The sequence below is a fragment of the Camelina sativa genome, chromosome 1, assembly GCF_030686135.1.
Source record: "Camelina sativa cultivar CO46 ecotype springtype chromosome 1, ASM3068613v1".
Lineage (NCBI taxonomy): Eukaryota > Viridiplantae > Streptophyta > Magnoliopsida > Brassicales > Brassicaceae > Camelina > Camelina sativa.
In genome coordinates, this window is record NC_141880.1 from 485,726 (window position 1) to 504,315 (window position 18,590).

General features: G+C 36.4%; 5 protein-coding genes across 6 annotated transcripts; 3 read left to right on the forward strand and 2 right to left on the reverse strand.

Annotated features, from left to right (window-relative positions):
* Positions 1–33: 33 nt before the first annotated feature.
* Positions 34–2,718, reverse strand: LOC104740116 (COBRA-like protein 1). Its single transcript, XM_010461006.3, has 6 exons — positions 2,231–2,718; positions 1,716–1,795; positions 1,168–1,624; positions 915–1,071; positions 551–831; positions 34–452 (listed from the first exon to the last, which is right to left on the reverse strand). Exons 1-6 carry the CDS (start codon positions 2,316–2,318, stop codon positions 160–162), a joined length of 1,356 nt encoding a protein of 451 aa, XP_010459308.2. The 5' UTR covers positions 2,319–2,718; the 3' UTR covers positions 34–159.
* Positions 2,719–2,806: 88 nt separating this feature from the next.
* On the reverse strand, positions 2,807–4,504 carry LOC104740997 (uncharacterized). 2 transcript variants are annotated; one of them, XM_010462830.3, is made up of 7 exons: positions 4,302–4,504; positions 4,089–4,210; positions 3,893–3,945; positions 3,730–3,793; positions 3,567–3,609; positions 3,402–3,449; positions 2,807–3,258 (listed from the first exon to the last, which is right to left on the reverse strand). In XM_010462830.3, the coding sequence occupies exons 1-7, from the start codon at positions 4,380–4,382 to the stop codon at positions 2,992–2,994; spliced, it is 678 nt and encodes a 225-aa protein (XP_010461132.1). In that variant the 5' UTR covers positions 4,383–4,504; the 3' UTR covers positions 2,807–2,991. The 2 variants fall into 2 exon arrangements, with proteins under 2 accessions (XP_010461132.1, XP_010460417.1); XM_010462115.3 differs by having other exon boundaries at positions 3,893–3,990; positions 4,302–4,495.
* Positions 4,505–6,645: 2,141 nt separating this feature from the next.
* LOC104742501 (UDP-arabinopyranose mutase 1) lies at positions 6,646–9,021 on the forward strand. The gene is made up of 4 exons (XM_010463862.3): positions 6,646–7,286; positions 7,881–8,131; positions 8,214–8,382; positions 8,473–9,021. Exons 1-4 carry the CDS (start codon positions 6,945–6,947, stop codon positions 8,782–8,784), a joined length of 1,074 nt encoding a protein of 357 aa, XP_010462164.2. The 5' UTR covers positions 6,646–6,944; the 3' UTR covers positions 8,785–9,021.
* A 6,528-nt stretch (positions 9,022–15,549) lies between these two features.
* LOC104703006 (protein GOLVEN 8-like) lies at positions 15,550–16,357 on the forward strand. Its single transcript, XM_010418938.2, has 3 exons — positions 15,550–15,690; positions 15,786–15,859; positions 16,065–16,357. The coding sequence occupies exons 1-3, from the start codon at positions 15,609–15,611 to the stop codon at positions 16,263–16,265; spliced, it is 357 nt and encodes a 118-aa protein (XP_010417240.1). The 5' UTR covers positions 15,550–15,608; the 3' UTR covers positions 16,266–16,357.
* Positions 16,358–17,263: 906 nt separating this feature from the next.
* Positions 17,264–18,372, forward strand: LOC104744203 (protein GOLVEN 9-like). The gene is made up of 3 exons (XM_010465540.3): positions 17,264–17,494; positions 17,742–17,815; positions 18,026–18,372. Exons 1-3 carry the CDS (start codon positions 17,401–17,403, stop codon positions 18,176–18,178), a joined length of 321 nt encoding a protein of 106 aa, XP_010463842.1. The 5' UTR covers positions 17,264–17,400; the 3' UTR covers positions 18,179–18,372.
* Positions 18,373–18,590: the final 218 nt, after the last annotated feature.

Below are 18,590 nucleotides of genomic sequence, written 5' to 3' on the forward strand. Positions count from 1 at the left end.
TATTAATAGTTAGACTGGAGACGAAGAATCGTATACTAGTAACCATTATTATCATTGGATCTAATTAGTGATCATACAAAGATAAAACCGTTGTAAAGCGTACAGACAACAGTCGATAGGAAACACTAAGCTAACAATTCTCTCTTGATTTCTTGTTTCTTACAAGTTCCCATGTAGGAGCACAGTCAGTAACAACAAGGCCATTGCTGCAAACCGAGAACCAATTGATCTGTGTGAACCGGTATTGGGCAGCCAAGGGTAAGAATCTGGTGGAGGCATGACACAGTTATCTCCATTGAAATAGATTCTTCTTGGAAATGCCCAACCTTTCTCAAATGTGAAAGCTGATGCATCTTTCTGGAAAAGTAGCTCAGATTGTACATTACCAAATGGACCAGCTTTCATCAAAAGATCATTGTAGAACTTTATTCCCCAGAGAATCCCAGTATCATCTATATCAATGAAAACAAAAACTCATCAAGAAAACAAAAACACATCAAGATTTGTTCCTTTGTATGGAAACAAGGGATTGATTGATGATGGTGCTTACTTATGGAAGCATAAGGAGTCAAGGGTTTATAGTTGAAGCTAAAAGTCTGAGTGAGATTGTCGAAATTAGGATGCTGCACGACGAGATTCCACTGTGTATAGTTCATGTTGTAGTTGAAATTTGTGATGGTGACTTTAACTCTCCAGTACAGCTTGTAGTTAACCTTCACATGCCAGTGGATTCTAACTGGACACATATGATGTGTACATTGGACTAGGGGCGGTATATATGCGTTCTTCCCAGGATTTGGAATGACCGATGCTATCCGAGGACCTTTTGGGCTGTGAGTGGAAAGACAAGACACCAAAATTAGCCAAACAAGTTAACATATTTTCAGGTAATGAAAGCCATGAGAAGAACTTACTCTACACAATTCCCTGGCTGAGAAGTGTTTCGGCATCCACAAGAGCATGTCGGACAAGAAACTATTGTGCTGTTATAAAACGATGAAAGTGATACACAGCAAGTAGGTGTTTTCTGAGCTAAGAACTGCGAGTATGTGCAAGTTACATTCCAAGTCACTGTCACACAGCAGAAAGGAAAAACCCAAACTTAGTTTTAATTCCACTCAAAGTTGAATAATCTTTTGGTAGATTTCAAGAGAGAGAGTAACTTACTTAATGCTTGTGTAACTCTTCGTTTGTCAGTACCGATAAATCTAGTCGGTTTTACAATCTTCCCAGGGCTACAAGTATAGCCAGGTCCAGGAGCCTTGAGAGTGAAATTCTTAGGTACCCTAACAGTCTTATTTGTGGTTCCAGCTTGTCCAACAGTGAGCTGGAAAGCAGAAACAGCAGTAGCAGGATCTTGAGCCCACGAGTTGATGACACCGCCTCTGCAACAATTAGCAATCTGCTGATTGTAAGGAGTACCGGGTAAGAGATCAACAACAGAAGGTGTCTTTTTACAGCAATGAGGAATGTTTCCTTTGAATTTCGAACAATCTCCTTGTTCTGTTGTTTGGCCTCCATTCATTCCCCATATAACCTCTCTCTTTGCCCATGACCATCCAACAGTCCAACCTGGTGCCTGAATGTGACGATATTGCTGGAAATTATAGATTGTCACAACCGCCTGCACCGTGAAAAGAATCAAGGTATTAATTAAATGCACAATTAAGAGTCAAGAAATCCCCAAAATTTGAAGCTAATGTATGTATACATACCACATAGCCATCTGCAGTCCAGGTCATGATATCCCATTTGATAGTAATGTTCCCACTTGGATCCAAAGGGTCATAAGCTTCTGAAACAACCCCAAAAGCAACACCATGACTCACACATACATTGAAGCGCATTTTTTTTTGTAAACTTTTCTCAAAGATTCTCTCTTTCTCTAGTAACAGAGCATTGAAGATGAAATTGAAATGTCAAAAAGATCTTCTCTTTGAGACTAATAAGCTCCTTGAAAACCAAAAGAAGTAACTCCTCTCTTTCTCTATGCACCCAAAACCATCAAGCAATTCCTATCTTACAGAACTCAATAAACACAATCTCCTAGCAAACTTTTTAAGAAATAATTAAAACATGGGGAACAAAGGAGGAAGGAAGCTTTGTTCAGTTTCGAGCGAAACCCAGAAGCCAAGTTACACTCAGACTCAGAGACGAAATAAAACCCTAGTTCGTAAGTACAACAATGAACTGCGAAAAGCTTGAATAAAGATGGAATCTTTCGGCTTACCTGAAGGAGTATAACAAGAGAAAGACACTAGAAAGATTATAGATATTCCGAGCTTGAAGAAGATTGAAGAAGAGCACAAGAAACCCATTTTTTTGTTTCTGAAGAGAAAGAGAGAGAGAGAAAGAAACTCGTCTTCTTCTTGAATATTAAGTCTCTGACAAGTGACAAGACAGGACGAAGACTGAAGAAGCTCGACGTATTATAACAGTCAAGCAAAAAAGCTTAGGAGATAAAGCCAAAGTGATTAACAAGAAATGACCAATTAGCTTCGAAATCTTTGAGATTAATCTACCAAGTTTAATGAGGTTTAAAAACTCATAATTGCTCATTGAAAATGGAGAATTCCAGCTTTTGGGTTTTTTTTTTGTGCGCAAAGACAGAGAGAGATTAATGAAAGCCAAAAGAAGGCTGCTTTAGTGGGCGATGAGATGGTTTTTTTTCGTGCCAAGTGTAATAATTTGACTTAATGCACAAGCATTAATGCACTTAGCTAGCATTTGCAATTTCTTTTTCAATTTCAAACATTCTTGTTCACATTTTTGTCTCTAGACATTACTAGAGATAGAGACGTTGGTGTTGGAAAATTGGGCCGATACGAAACTACTATTTAGGCCCGTTTAAATCCCATCACATACAAGATACAACCATAATATGATCCTTTGCTAGTCTTTGCATTGCAGAGTGAGGTCACAAAGTAAAGTCTATGGAAACAACAACAATAACCGGTTTTGCAAAATCTCACAATACTATCAAAATTGAGTTTATTTCTGCAGTTGAGATGGCTCAGTTGCATCACTATCTTCTCGCAAATCATGCTCATCATCACCAGTGCGATCCTCATCTGATTCAGGTCCACTCGCTTCATCATCATGGCCATGATCAGATACAATACCATGACCAATACTCCCGCTAACTCTTCCTGACTTGTTTGCATATTCTTCAAGGGATGTTGAGGGAAACACATCGCCGACCTTGCTACTATCACTCCTTGTAGCTTCATCTGATTTAGGCTTATTATCTTTGTTCATCTGTGTCATGCAAATACGCAACTTTAGGACTAATAACACAAACATATACATTTACAAATCTTAAACCCTCTTAAATGTAAGATATAACTCTAATTGTTTGGAGTCATAGGTAGTAAAAAGGGCACATAACTAAAGAAGCTTACCGCACGTAATAGCGTCCTTCGATCCCTTTCCCTAGCATTCTTGATAGTCTGCATCACATTTAGTAAAAAAATTCAGTGAGAACCCAAAAAACATCTTTAATTTCAGTAAAAAAAAACCCGCAAGCAGGAAATAGGACTTGGAAGCAGAATAAGTAAAAGACTAACCTCATCAAGCATCTTCTGTTCAGCCTCTACCTCATAAATATCTCTGCGAGAAACGAACAATTACCTCTACATTAGCTTAACATCATATCTACCAAACTAACTCAGAAGAAAACCAGCATCTTAGCAGTAGCAAAAGAAAGACTTTCTTCAAGATTAAACTTACCTTCCAAGGATTTGATCAACACGGGAACAACACTTCGCACACACCTTTTGCTCCTTGGCACAACCTGTAACCAGTTTAGTACTATTAACACATCAACTCAAAAACAAGATACTGATGTATTCTTCTTCATTGCCAACAAAAACAAAGAAAAAAAAACACTAACCAGGGCATAACTTATGGTATGCTTGACGAACATTTCGCTTAGTACACTTCTGACTATAACAACAACCCAAAAAAAAAAAGTTCGCTCTTTTAAGAAAACTAACACAAAGAACAAACAAATCAGTTCGATTAAGATTGACAAGGTTCAACAGAGAAAGACACATACAAAAGAACACTTTAAATTCAATCAACAATACCATTTGGTGGCTTCAGTTAGGGTTTTGTATTTGCCGTAGCGGCGTTTCCAAGCTATCTGCTCTCTACACCGATAGCAAACTCCAGTTATCTCCGATAATGGTCTAAATCTCCCGCCTACTTCCTAAAAAAACCAGAAATTTCCAGAAAAATTAAGGATCCAACTACACTAATCACTCAGTTTCGTTAACCTCATAGCAGAGCAAACTGTTTACCGTTTCGTTGATCTTGACGCCGGCTTTGGGAACCCAGGCGAATTTGTTCTGATGCTTCGGTGGTCCTTGCCGTGAGCCCATTTTCTATGAGTCGTGATTCTAGAACGGAGAAATCAGAGGAATACGATTTTATCTGGAAGAAGAAGAAGAAGAAGATGAGCGGCGCGAAAAGACGAAGAAGCCAATTAGGTTTCAGGAAAAAAACACAAAAAGATCCATAATTAATGAAGGTTTATTCAATGGGCCAAATCCATAAACTTTAAAAGCCCATTGAACTCTTACTATTTGTTGGGTTTTTGTTTAACTAATTGTCTGAGAAAAATATTGAAACGTTCGATCATGTTCCATATTTTTCAACTAATACCAGTGCGAGATCTATAGCAATCAATGTATTTTTTTGTTATTATAGTGATTATAGGTTCACGTTCCATTTGTAATGTTTTTCTTTTTTTTAGTAACTCAGAGAGTAAATCCTCATATCTATGGGGATCTGAGACTAATATCTCTGGAGAGAGGGTATCCCACTGCCCATACCTATGTGGCCAAAAGGATAAAGCTAAACAATTATGCGTTTGGGGAGAATCGATCTCTGTCTTAGACCAACATGGCGACTCTTCCACCTAGATTAGAACCACTAGCCCATCACCTCATGGTTATTCCATTTGTAATGTTTTAAAGGATTTTTATAAAAAGAAGATGTTATGTGGATTTTTCACGATGCATGCAAATGCAATGATCACATATATTCGCAACGTGCATCGACGAGCTCCCCACGACGTTTAAGATCAATCTCCAATGATTTTTGATTGTTATAAATTACATGTAAACAAATCATCTCAATTATTCTTTATTGATAAAATTTGTTATTCCGGGAAATGCACTGGAATTTTATCAAATCCCAACATAAGTATGAAGTACTGTATAAAGAATATTATCCGTGGTGTGTGTCTTTTATAATTAAAGTACTAATTCGTATTATTGTATATGAACTTCTGCTAAAAGCCTAAAAGGAATGTAAAAATTTAAAATCTAAGATTGAGCTTCCCACACATGCGAATGTTCCTTCGTTCCACAATAAAGTAGATCGAGGACAGTTTTAAAATTCATTATTCCCATTAGAGCATTCCCATCCCACATACTGTGGGGATGAGTGTCAAAAAATAATGAGAAAAAAAATGGCCAGATGTATTCTTATTGGTGTTGAATAATAAATTAAATTAAGTTATAAAAATAACATATATCTATATAAAAAAAACTTTGAGACATCTAAAACAAGTATGACCAATAATAGTGCTCTTATGAGCTAAAAAAGCCTGATTACATTCTAATTGACACCTTTATTGATTTTACACTCCGGTCAAAAAGTATTAATTTATTGTTCGGTTTTTGTATCCCCAACTTTTAATTCCTCACATACGACTTTTTTCTGTCTGTTAAAAACGCAGACACGAATTTAGGTACATTTATGGTAAATCAAGTAAGAAATAATTGTAAGCCGAAAATGAATTACATTGCTAGCTAAAAGATAGATCCTTTATAAGGTTAGCTTAGCTAGACCTAATATCATAAACTCTTCAATTTACTCTCAAGTCCAAAAGTGAATAATTGAACAAGAAACAACACTTGTTTAACTTAACTAAAGCCTTAACTAAAAATAAAATAAAAAAAGATGGCACAGTCAAACAAATGACAATTAAGTTTTTTTTTGTTGACATATTTAATATATTGACCATTAAATTAAGAAAGATAATTATATATTTTGAATGATTTGCACCTTTAGTTAGTCAAAACAGTAATTAGTGTTTTGGTCCTGTTGATACCAATTGAAAACACATATTTATTGTGTATGTATTTTGAATGTTTTGCCCCTTTAGTTAGTCAAAACAGTAATTAGTTTCCAAAATTTCAATGGCTAAAAAAATTAAACTAAAAATCTGTCAAATAAAAAAAGTGTAAATAAAAACAGATAAATCCATATTATTTGGACGTATATCTGATAAGTTAATTCAAAAATCATACATATATACAAAAAAGTATGGGATATTCATCACAAATATCTATTTAAAAAATATTCATATAATTTTGTTTTTTTTTGTGGTGTGGAGATAAATATCTAAAAATACATTATATCCTCAAGACAAGATTACAAGCTTCTATTTTTTCGGAAATTTATTCAAACAAAAAATGTTTTTATTTTCTAAACCAATAAGACAATTCATTAATAGCAAACAAATAATAATTAAATTGCAAAGTCCGAAAAATAAGATTAATTTTTGCATCCCCATAGAATACGGACATCAAGAGGACAAAAAATAGAAAAGTCTTCACTTCCTCACCATAACACATAACATAACACAATAACAAAGGTTTCCTTTGACCTGTTGAACGAGTCTTAATCAACCACGTGTCAAACCTCACACGTGTCTCGCAAACCCCTCGCACGTACCAAATCCAATATAAAAACCAAAGCGACGGTCATTCAGAGTCTCCCATCTCCTCCGATCTCAAATCTGAGAACCTTCTTCTTCTTCTTCTCTCAAATCTGAGAACCTTCTTCTTCTTCTTCTTCTTCTTCTTCTTCTTCTTCTTCTTCTTCTTCTTCTTCTTCTTCTTCTTCTTCTGCTCTCTCTGAATCATCAAATCATGGTTGAGCCGGCGAATACCGTTGGGATTCCGGTTAATCACATGCCACAGTTGAAGGATGAGCTCGACATCGTCATCCCTACCATCCGTAACCTCGATTTCCTCGAGATGTGGAGACCTTTCCTCCAGCCTTACCATCTGATCATCGTCCAAGATGGAGATCCATCGAAGACCATTGCTGTACCTGAAGGGTTCGACTACGAGCTCTACAACAGGAACGACATCAACCGTATCCTTGGTCCTAAAGCTTCCTGCATTTCCTTCAAGGACTCTGCTTGTCGTTGCTTCGGCTACATGGTCTCCAAGAAGAAGTACATCTTCACCATTGACGACGATTGCTTCGTAAGTCTCCACAATTCTGTTTATTAGATCTGTTCTTTTTGTTTATTCTGGAAACTCTGCTTTGAGATCTAGTGATAAAGTCTGTAGATTTAACAGATCTTAACATCCAAAATTGAATATTCGAAGGTCAACCTGCTTAGATTACAAAAACACTGTTATGACCTAGATCTATAACACTCATTTGCCTGATGGTTCTCGATCTGTTTTCAGAATTTAGTCTTATGTTTGTCGGCATTGTCATGATCTCTTATGTTTAGGTAGTGTCAATGTTGTTGGACCAACCTATCAGTGTCTTAAGAGTTAACTTCACAAGATTCTTGCGTGTCATTGTCCTGCCCATTTATGTTATTGTCATTAGGTTAAGGAGGAGAAAAGTCCAACCTTTACATTCCCTTCTTTAGGGGTTTGTGGGGCTTTTGAAGAATTTGAGTTTTCAGTTACGCCATGATTGTAGCATTGATGTTGCTTTCACAATGTGTTGGTTTAATCACGTGTAACGTATTGTTTGGTCCCTCATGGTCTTATACGTACATTTGAATAATCCTTTCTTATAATTTAAATATGAATTTGTTGTTGTCATGTATTATTATATAGGTTGCCAAGGATCCATCTGGAAAAGCTGTGAACGCTCTTGAGCAACACATCAAGAACCTTCTCTGCCCATCATCTCCATTTTTCTTCAACACCTTGTACGACCCATACCGTGAAGGTGCTGACTTCGTTCGTGGATACCCTTTCAGTCTACGTGAGGGTGTTTCCACTGCTGTTTCCCATGGTCTGTGGCTCAACATCCCTGATTACGATGCCCCGACCCAACTTGTGAAGCCTAAGGAAAGGAACACAAGGTAGTTCATCTCACATTTTCTTACTACATTTTTTTTTGGGTGTTACATAAAGCTAACAGTGCTTAATTGGCATCACTTCTAGGTATGTGGATGCTGTTATGACCATCCCAAAGGGAACACTTTTCCCTATGTGTGGCATGAACTTGGCCTTCGACCGTGAGCTCATTGGCCCGGCTATGTACTTTGGTCTCATGGGTGATGGTCAGCCTATTGGTCGCTACGACGATATGTGGGCTGGATGGTGTGTCAAGGTACTTACTTTCCCCAAACTGCTCCTTACTTTTCAACGGATTTAAAGTATTTTTTTTTACTGATCTCCATCTTATGGTTGTGTTCGTCAGGTGATCTGTGACCATCTGGGATTGGGAGTGAAGACAGGTTTGCCCTACATTTACCACAGCAAAGCTAGCAACCCGTTTGTGAACCTGAAGAAGGAGTACAAGGGAATCTTCTGGCAGGAGGATATCATTCCTTTCTTCCAGAGCGCAAAGCTCTCGAAAGAAGCTGTGACAGTTCAACAATGCTACATGGAGCTGTCCAAGATGGTGAAGGAGAAGCTAAGTGTCATTGATCCTTACTTTGACAAGCTTGCAGATGCTATGGTCACTTGGATTGAAGCTTGGGATGAGCTTAACCCACCCACCAAAGCTTGAGCAGCAAAAAGACCACCACCCGCAGTTTTGGTTAATTTAGCTCAATCTATCATCTATCTTCTCCCTTTTGTTTTTTTTTCGGTTTTATGTTTTCTCAATTTTCTGGCGGATTCTTCAGTTCGTTTTTAAGTCGCCGGAGTTTTATTTAAATAGTGATGGTGTAGTTCTATTTATAACCGAGACAATCTCTCCTTTGAGGTTTTTCGTGTGTTTCAATAATAAAATCATATCCCTTAAGTCTTTGGTGCCTTTGCTACATGTTAAATTTCGAAACTGAAAAATGAAAAGACTCCAAACATTATATAAAAAGGATCTTGAAACAGAGACAATGAACAACATCTTATTCTCACTCAGTCCTACCTCATGCCACTGAGAGAATCTTCCTAGCCGTTGTATGTTAGTAACTTAGAATGGGCTTCTTCCGAAGAGTTAAACCCATTGGGCTTTTTAATCTTTTTCTTTTCTTTTGGTGGATTATTTCAGCGGGGTTTTAACTTGTCCGTGGGATTAACGGGGAAAAAGGAGAGCGAGATGTCTCCAGTGGAGATCGACGATCCCAAATCCGAAACCTCTGACCAGATCCTTCCTAACTTCTCGGATCAAGAGTGAAAAATAGAGATATGTATTTATCAAAGAACTTATATATAAATAGAGGTATAAATATATATAGGAAGTTGGGATTTGTTAGACCAAACTGACTCATAGGTAACAAAGAAAGCAGTAAAGAAAATAATTTTACTTTACCTTTTTATTTATTTTACCAAAAAAAATAATTCGGTTACTCTATGCAGTACACGGCACTTGATTATTAAAAACAACATAAATATATACACCAATTGCCATTTTATATATATCACTACTACAAAAAAATAGTCTATTTGCGATGGAAGAATACATCGCAAATCCCTCACAAATAGACATAGTAAGAGATTTGCAAGACACCAGTTTCTCGCAAATCGCGTCTCGCAAATTGATCAACATTGCAATTTCCTCGCGAATTTTATGAGAAATATTCTTCCTCCCAAATCTCACGCATATTGCGACGGAATGTTTTTCTCGCAAACCACTAGCAATTTGCGAGGGATTACCTTCCTCGCGAATGTCACGCAGATTGCTAGGGATTTCTTATCTCGCAATTGTCACGCAATTTGCGAGGATTTTCGTCTCTAGCAAATACGTTGCAATATTGCCATAGTTCATCCCTCACAAATTGTTGTGCATAATAAAAAAAAATCAGAATTGATATTTAATATACTAGTACATAAATATTTTTTATTTGCTTGTTAATTCTAAAAAAAAATAAATTCTAAAAATATTTTTAGAATCAGAATCGAGAATTAAATTCTAAAAAAAAAAATTGAAATTCGATAGATAAAATTCTAAATAATATAAACATAAATATTACAAAAGGTTAAGTGTTTTAATTGTCGACAAAAAAAAAAACATAGATCAAAGGAACAAAGAAGAACATAGATCAAAAGGATGGAGAGAGAGATGTCACGTTTCTGGTCCCAGTTTGGCTACCAGCTTTCACCGGTGTTGCCATCTGGGTTGGTGCTCTCCGGGTTGGTGGAAGTTGTTGGGTTGGTTGGGTTCCGGAACTTGCTGCAAACTCAAGGTCTTTTTCTGCGAGTTAGTCGAAGTATGCATCGTAGCTATGCATTCTTTGAGCACTTTCTTGGATTTGAGTTGCATGGGTTTGGATACACTCCTCAGCTGCAGCAAGTTTCTGAGCCAATATAACCGGATCATTAGCTGGAGACAGATGTGGTGGACCGCTACTGGAAGAGGACGCTTCAAACTGCAGAGAACCAACTCCAAAAATCCTGTTTTTCTTCTTCGGAGCAACCTAACAACAGAACAACAAACAAAATCGCAAGTTATCACATTTAAAACAATGGAAGATATCAGAAAACAAGATAACACAAAACAATTGGTGGGGGAATGACATACAAAAGAATCACAAGTTATAACATACAAACCCATCAAAGATATCACATACACATGATTCACAAATTATCCCAATCAAAACAAAGGCAACAGTTCAACGAACAGTCAAAACAATAATAGCAGTTCAACATTTCAAACAAAACAATCGCAAGATATCACAAAATCATTAGAAATACAATCATTAGTATTTAAAACCAACAGATTTGTAACTTACCTCAGTGTAAATTTTGTTTTTGATATGAGTGGGCACCCCACCAGAAGCGGAACTCTCACCATTATCCCCGGTATACAACTCAGATTCCAACTCTTGAATCTTGGACGACACTTCATTGAACAAGGACTCGGACTTGCCATCAGTAAATGAGCCATCCGATTTTCGATGAGTGTCTTCTAGGATTCGTAGGAAATCCGGAGTTAGCTCACCAGTGATCTCAGACTTGAAAGAAAAAAAAACATTGATTAGTTACCAAATAAAAGAGGTCAGAAGGCATAATTATAAGAAAAGAAAAAAAACTTAAAGAACTTACATGCTTTCGAGCACGGGCTTTAAACGACGTTTGGCCTGAACGATGCTTGTATATTCCGGTTCCCTCCGGATCATGATAGCGAGCATTCCGACTGTTGTTGCTCTTGATCTCTGATTTAGGATCAAGCCAATACCGAACCAGACCAGCCCATACCTGAGGATTAATCCATCGTGGCTTTGCCTCATCACCTTTAAGCTTCCACTTTGACTTCCACCGTGAAACTTGATCACACATCCTGTCCTTCAACTTGCTCTCAAACTCTTGCCTCACTCTATCGTTTATGCTACGGTCCCAATTGTATATTTGCTTGCAAAAAAAAGAAGGGATAACTCTATATTTAATAAAGGCATAGAAAACAAACTGTAAATAGCAAACAAATAGATTGGACTTACCGCAAACGTTTCATACCAACGGTCTACCACTGCACTTGGCGTCTATGTCCAATTGGCATGGGGATCTTTGAAATCTCTTTCAAATATGCTTCGAACACTAGCCGCAACACAGGAGTCTTGGTCAAACCTTCAAAAGAAATACATATTATAATCCATTGAAATACAAATTCTGAATTATATTACAAATTAAAGACATAAAACAAACTTACCAAAAAGTTCCTGGAGGTCAGCGAGGATCTAGTTTAGTTAAACTAGATCGTCCAGGACTATCGAGTAACTCCTCCAATGTCAGATTGTTAAGACGTTGGGACATGACTGTAGAGGAGGAATGCACGTGTTGAGATGCAGGACTGTCAGGGTTCAGCTCAGTGCCACCATGCGAAGGAGATGGTGAAGACGTATTATTAGAAGGAGGCGTCACTTGTTGGGGTTGCGAGGTTGCACGGCGGTTATTGTGAGAACCGGAGGGACCACGATGATTAGAAGAACTGGGAGAGGCTAAACCTGCATCCGTAAGAAATTTTGTATAATCGTTTCCTCCAAACATCTATAAGAAAAGAAAATCAAATTTTCAATTAGTAATTAGTAACATGCAGATCAAAATTGTATAATTAGAAGATCAAAATCGAAATTAAAACCGAAATCAAAATCGAAATTAAAACCAAATTAGGGTTTATACATAATGAAATCAAAAGCTTTTGAAAACAAAATTAAATTAGGATTTATACAAAACGAAATCAAAATCAAATACAAAATGAAAAGAAAACGAGATTAAACAAAATCAAAAAACGAAAACAAAACAAGATTAGGGTTTATACCTTTCAGATTAGGATTGAAGAAGATCGGAAGAAGAGTAAAGCAGATCGGAAGAAGAACGCTTATCGGAAGAGGAAGAAGTGGATCGGAAGAGTAAGAAGTTGACCGGAGGAGGAAGAACCAGATCGAAAGAGGGAGAAGATGGTTTGGGAAGAAGCAGATCGGAAGAGGAAGAAGCTTATCAGAAGAGGAAAAAGTTTATCGGAGGAGGAAGAAGAAGATTAAGTTTTGTCGACGGCTGGTTTGAGCTCGCTCAAACTCGTTTGCGTTTGTATATATAAACATTTTGTTACCTCACAAATCCCTAGCAAAATTCGCGAGAGATTAGCTATGAATCCTCGCAAATTTGTTGCACTTATTAAATATTGCGAGGGATTACCTAGACTAATGGTGTTTAGGATTTACGATTTGCGAGGGATTAACTAGAAGGACTCGCAAATCCCTCGCAATATAGTTGTGTCTAGGGTTTACAATTTTGCGAGGGATTACCTAGGGTCCCCCGCAAATCCCTCGCATACAATTAAATATTACGAGGGATTTGCGAGTCAACCTATTGGGTTTAGGGTTTTCGACTTCGCGAGGGAATAACTAAGATTCCTCGCAAATCCCCTAAAATATTTAAATGTTTGGGATTTAGGTTGTGGTCCTTAGTCCCTCGCAAAATACATTTAATGTGTAGGTTTTGCGAGGGATTAACTATGACTTTGCGAGACAATTCAAGAATTCCCTCGCAATTCGGATGCAAATCCCTCACAAATTGATAAATCTTTTTTGAAAAAACAAGAAAAACCACAATTGCGCAATTAGATACATCTTCTTAACTATTGGAGACTACTTTCTTATCATAAAATTCTCCTCCATCATTGGACACTTCAATTTCTTCTATTCAAGCTCTTTTCCAAATTCATCATCAACATACTTTAGGGTTTAGGGTGTAAGCTTAGGGTTTGATCATCTAGGTCAAAATCTTAGGGTTAGAGCATCAAATTTCTATTGCAAACATATCAATAGAAGATGTCACCCACATTGACACACAATAGTCCATTGCAATGTGGAAAAGCTTAATTAGGGTTTGAGCATCTAGTGTTTAGGGTATAATATTTGCGAGGGATTAACGACGTATTTGCGAAAAATAGCATGAACTCCCTCGCAAATCCCTCGCACAAACCTAGCAAAGCACTCGTAAAGCCCTCACAATAGTTAAATGGTTAGGGTTAGGCTAAAGTCGTAAATCCCTCGCAAATGATGTTTAGGGTATTGGCTTTTGCGAGGGACTTACGACTACCTTGCGAGAACATATAAGCATTCCCTCGCAAATCCAACGCATATCCCTCGCAAATATCTTTTTTTTTATATAAAAAAAGACAAGAAAAACTACTATTGGTCAATCATATTCGTTTTATGAACTACTAGAAATTACATTATCCTCATTAGAATCTTCTCCATCATCAGACTCTTCGAATTCTTCTAACTCACCCTCTTCTTCAGAAACATCATCAACATCTTCAATTTGCCTGTTTTGTGGATCAGTGTGGATAACATCTTCTGTTGCCATGTTTGGAATGGAAATTTCACCGACTCTTTCTTGTTGCAACACGACTTGATCATCAACTAACCCGATTATACGGCCTCGAGGATTAACTTTAATGACTGATAACCACATTTCACGTCTTGGCCTTAAACGAGGATAAGGAAGAAAGCTCACTTGTTGTGCTTGTGATGCTAGGATGAAAATATCAAATTTGGGGTATGATCTGTTCGCATTCACATCGACAACTCCCCAATTATTTACTCGCACGCCTCGGGCGGGCGGATCGTACTAGTTACACTTGAAAAGTACGCATCTCAGATTCAGAAGACCTGGATAATCAACTTCTAATATTTGTTGCAAAACGCCATAGATATCGCTATCACCATCTTGTACATAAATTCCATAATTTGCTGTAGCTTTGCGGCAACTGTGTGTGTACGTATGAAAAGGGATTTGCGAGGGAAGTATAAAATTTTGTTATCTTGCAAGAGATTTGCGAGGCTTTTACTGTTATGCCGACATAACAGTTACACTCGGGAAACACGTGGCTGCCGACATCATCGTCCCTAACAACTCCCTCGCAAATTTGCTACGGATTTCGTCATCGCTAATTCGTCGCAATAATGCGAAGGAGTTGCGAGTGTTTTGCGAGGAACATTAGCGGAGTAGCAAAACCATAGTAACTCCCTCGCAAATTTTGCGAGAGAAAGTCTTCCTAGCAAACTATTTGCAACTTCGTCGCAAATTTGCGAGGAACTATCGCCATCGCAGATTTCCGTCGCAAATCAACTGTTTTCTTGTAGTGTATACACACTTAAAGGAACTTCTTGCCTTCTTGTGCTCTAACACTTGTGTGTTCACCAATTCACTTTTGTGGATCTCATAGAGACGTCTTTGATCCTTGATGGGTTTGGAGCCATATGTTATAATGTATAGCTGGTGGTGCCGTGGTGGTTGGAGTTGCAAAACATATATATCTAGCATTGACTTTCCTTTGTTTTTTGGCGGACACTTGTTTTTATTTATATACTGTAGTCGCGGTTAATTGATGGAATTTTTGTTAACGGAAATAATTTAGAACTGTTTATCATTGACAAGTAGCTGATAATTTGGTGATTATTAATCCATCTAGAAAATGGACAGATAGACGCAGCTCATGGAAAATAATAATTGCTTTGGACTTTCTTTTGTTTCACCGACCGGTGAGTGTAATATTTGCGCTAGTCACGTGGGGTGGGGTGCACCGTTTCACCATAGCATCTACGTAGCGATCATCAGTAACAAACATTAGCGCTAGTCATTAATTAGTAGATGCATGTCTGGTTGCATATGATAACTTTAATTTTTGTAAAATGCAAATATCATTCTTTGTTTGGTCTTACACACGTAAATTTATCGAAATTTGTTCATTCGAAGGGCGTCAACAACTTAATTTATAACCCAACCAAATTTATAACTTTTGACTTTAATTTTATATTTCTATATATATACACACATGCATCCACCAAAACATGCATACGAATATTCATTCACATAAGAATTTCAAAATCGTAAAGAAATATCTTTTTTTGGGTGTTCCTCTCCACGATTGACGATTAACTTACAGAGATGAATAAGTCGAGTTATGCCAATTTAATAACTTCAGCTTTTCTGTTTATCTTCTTCATGATTCTTCTTTTGGCCTTTCAAGGTTCGACCTCTACTAGCCCATCGTTATCTTTCTTCTTTATATATATACTCTTTTATTTTATATAATATATATGATGGATCTATATATACATTTAGGTGGATCAAGAGGTGACGATCATCAGTATGTTCATGTGGCCATCAGAACAAAGGATATCTCGACGGGACGAAAGGTATATACAATTTACACAACACAATTAACAACTAAACCCGATCGTCGAATTAAAACATATGGTTATCAATTCATTAATTAATTAAGAGTACTATTAATACTTCAGGAATCACATATTTTGATCTTAATGTTTTTTATATATCCATACAAGTATTTTCATATCTGAGAGTGTGTATATATACCATAATTTTGTTTTCACCATGCAGTTAAAACATGTGAAACCACAAACTGAATCGCTGACGCTAATCAATATTCCAAAAAAGAAGGACGGGGTTCATGAGTATTCAGATCAAAAATCGTATCATTTATCAGAAAGGGATGTATTTGTCGATCTAATGGCTAGGGACTACCAAGGAACAAAAAGCAGAAAGCCCCCAATCCACAATCCACAATTGACGGCTACGTAGTTGTCATTGATAACTAATTAAATTACTAATTAAATTTGTAAAATAAACGAAGAAAAATTTCTATATATTATGATGTTTTTGTATTGCATGTATTCAATGACCGATCATTTCATGTGAAGAAGACTTCAAATGTTTCTCTAAGGGTTGATTAATTGTACAACTACTCACACTGGAAATATTACATAGGAAATGATCCAACGAATGTGAATATGTGATTCTAATTTAACAACATACTTTCTTATTCTAAAGTGGCATCGTACACTAACAAGGCCACAAGGATTGAATCGGAGGACCCGCCCTCGTGTCTCAAAAAGAATATATCAAATTCAACGTAACATATATATATATATACTATATACTTTTTTCGTACAAAATTAATTATTAAATATTGTACAAAACTAAGCATTTTTAGCAAACCTATGGTTGAAAAAGATGTTTGGAACTACAAAAGGAGGGACTTTATTTAGAAACCCTAAGCAGTAACCAAAGATTTTATTATTAAGTTAAGCTCGAATGTTTACTTTAGGGCACTTAAACTCATGAAAACTTCCCCATGCCTCCTTGATTTCTCCAAGAAACATATCTTTGTCTTTTAATTTATACTCCATGTCGGTACCGACTTTCTCTAGATTTACTATTTTAGGTTCTTTATTTCTCAAATTTCTCATCTAAATATACGATATTCTTTAAATATTTTTACATATTTCCTTCTTATACTTTCCATAACAGATATTTGGTATACCATTTGAATAAATTTTCGTCTTATATATATACAATGAGTAAGACCATAGTTTGATTATATAACTTATATTTTGTAAAAGATGAAGGAAAAAGATTGGAATATTGATTGTTTAATTTAGTCGTTAATTTTTAGTAGTATACCTAATTTGTTTGACCAATCTTCCAAATGTTGTTGTTGCTGGAAAGATTTTGTTTTTATTTTATTTCTCGCAACCGTTTACAATTACCGATGAGGCGATGAGACGTACCTTTTTGTCTTGCCTATGGAACTGTCGGAAAACCCTAGCTTTCACTTTATCGGACTTCAGAACCAACTTCTACTATAGATATGAGCTTCACTAATCACATCAATTAAATCCTAACCACTTCCTTAATATTGACAAAGACAAAAGAGATGAAGAACACAAATGCTAAGTTAATCACACTCTTTCTAGGGCTTCTCTTCCTCACGACGATGGTGAAGTTGAACCTTCGTCATGCGCTTCAAGGTTCGTCCGATCCATTGATAAAACTCTTTAGTTTTTATTTTTATTTTTTCTTAGTTGATATTTTGAGTTAGATGATATTAATGATTATATATACTCTTCCTAATTTAGATGATAACCATGGTGTAAAACTTGTAGTTATGACTTGTGTGTGTGTGTGTGTGTGTGTTTGTCTTGTCGATTAATGGTGTAAACATGTGATTATGTGAAGCTGATGTTGTATATGAAAAACTTATAAGTGTAAATATAGATGTAGGTGGATCCAAATATGAGGATTATGGTCTTATAGCGAGCGGAAGTGAACATCTCTTGATGGGACGAAAGGTACACTAAACATTTATTTGTTTATTTTATCGAACTTTGGTCGTTAATTTATCCAAAAATTATATGCGTCATACACTCATACTACAACTGATGTATAATCTAGAGGTTTTTTCTAACACAAATTATATAGTCGTGAAGAAGATTTTATATCATTAGCACACAAAAAAAGAAGAAAATATAATCCTATTTTTAATATCTGTTTTACCGCAGATAAAAGGTTTGAAATCAATCGACTCTGAAACAAAGAAAAGATCAAGAAAAGGCTTAGTCTCGACAGATTCAGCGAAGGGAATCGATAATCTAATGAGAAGTGACTATCCTTCACGTATGAAAGGGAGGAAAAGGACTCCAATTCATAATTGATGTGACATATCGTATCGGCCGGGTAGTTTACGAAACTTTTCGTTTTGGTCTTTAATTTGGATAACAGTTTAGCATATGCATGTGAGAAGAAGATGCTATAGGTCTACATAAATGTATGGATACAAAAATTTAGGTTTTGCTTCTATGTTTTTGTTTTTTTTGTTTGCTGCAACCAATATATATATTCTTATGGAGGCTTATATATTACAAATGGTGACATTAGTTTATGCTTAATGCGTGCTTCCATTTCGATCGATGAGGTGTGTCAAGATCTTATTTTTCATAATTAATAATAACAAAAGCAGGTTGTTCATCTATGTTTTGCCACGACTTGACTACAATAGTACAATATTATTTACTTTTATAGTTTACAAAATCACAAAGTTCACAACACACTAGTGATTCAACGGCT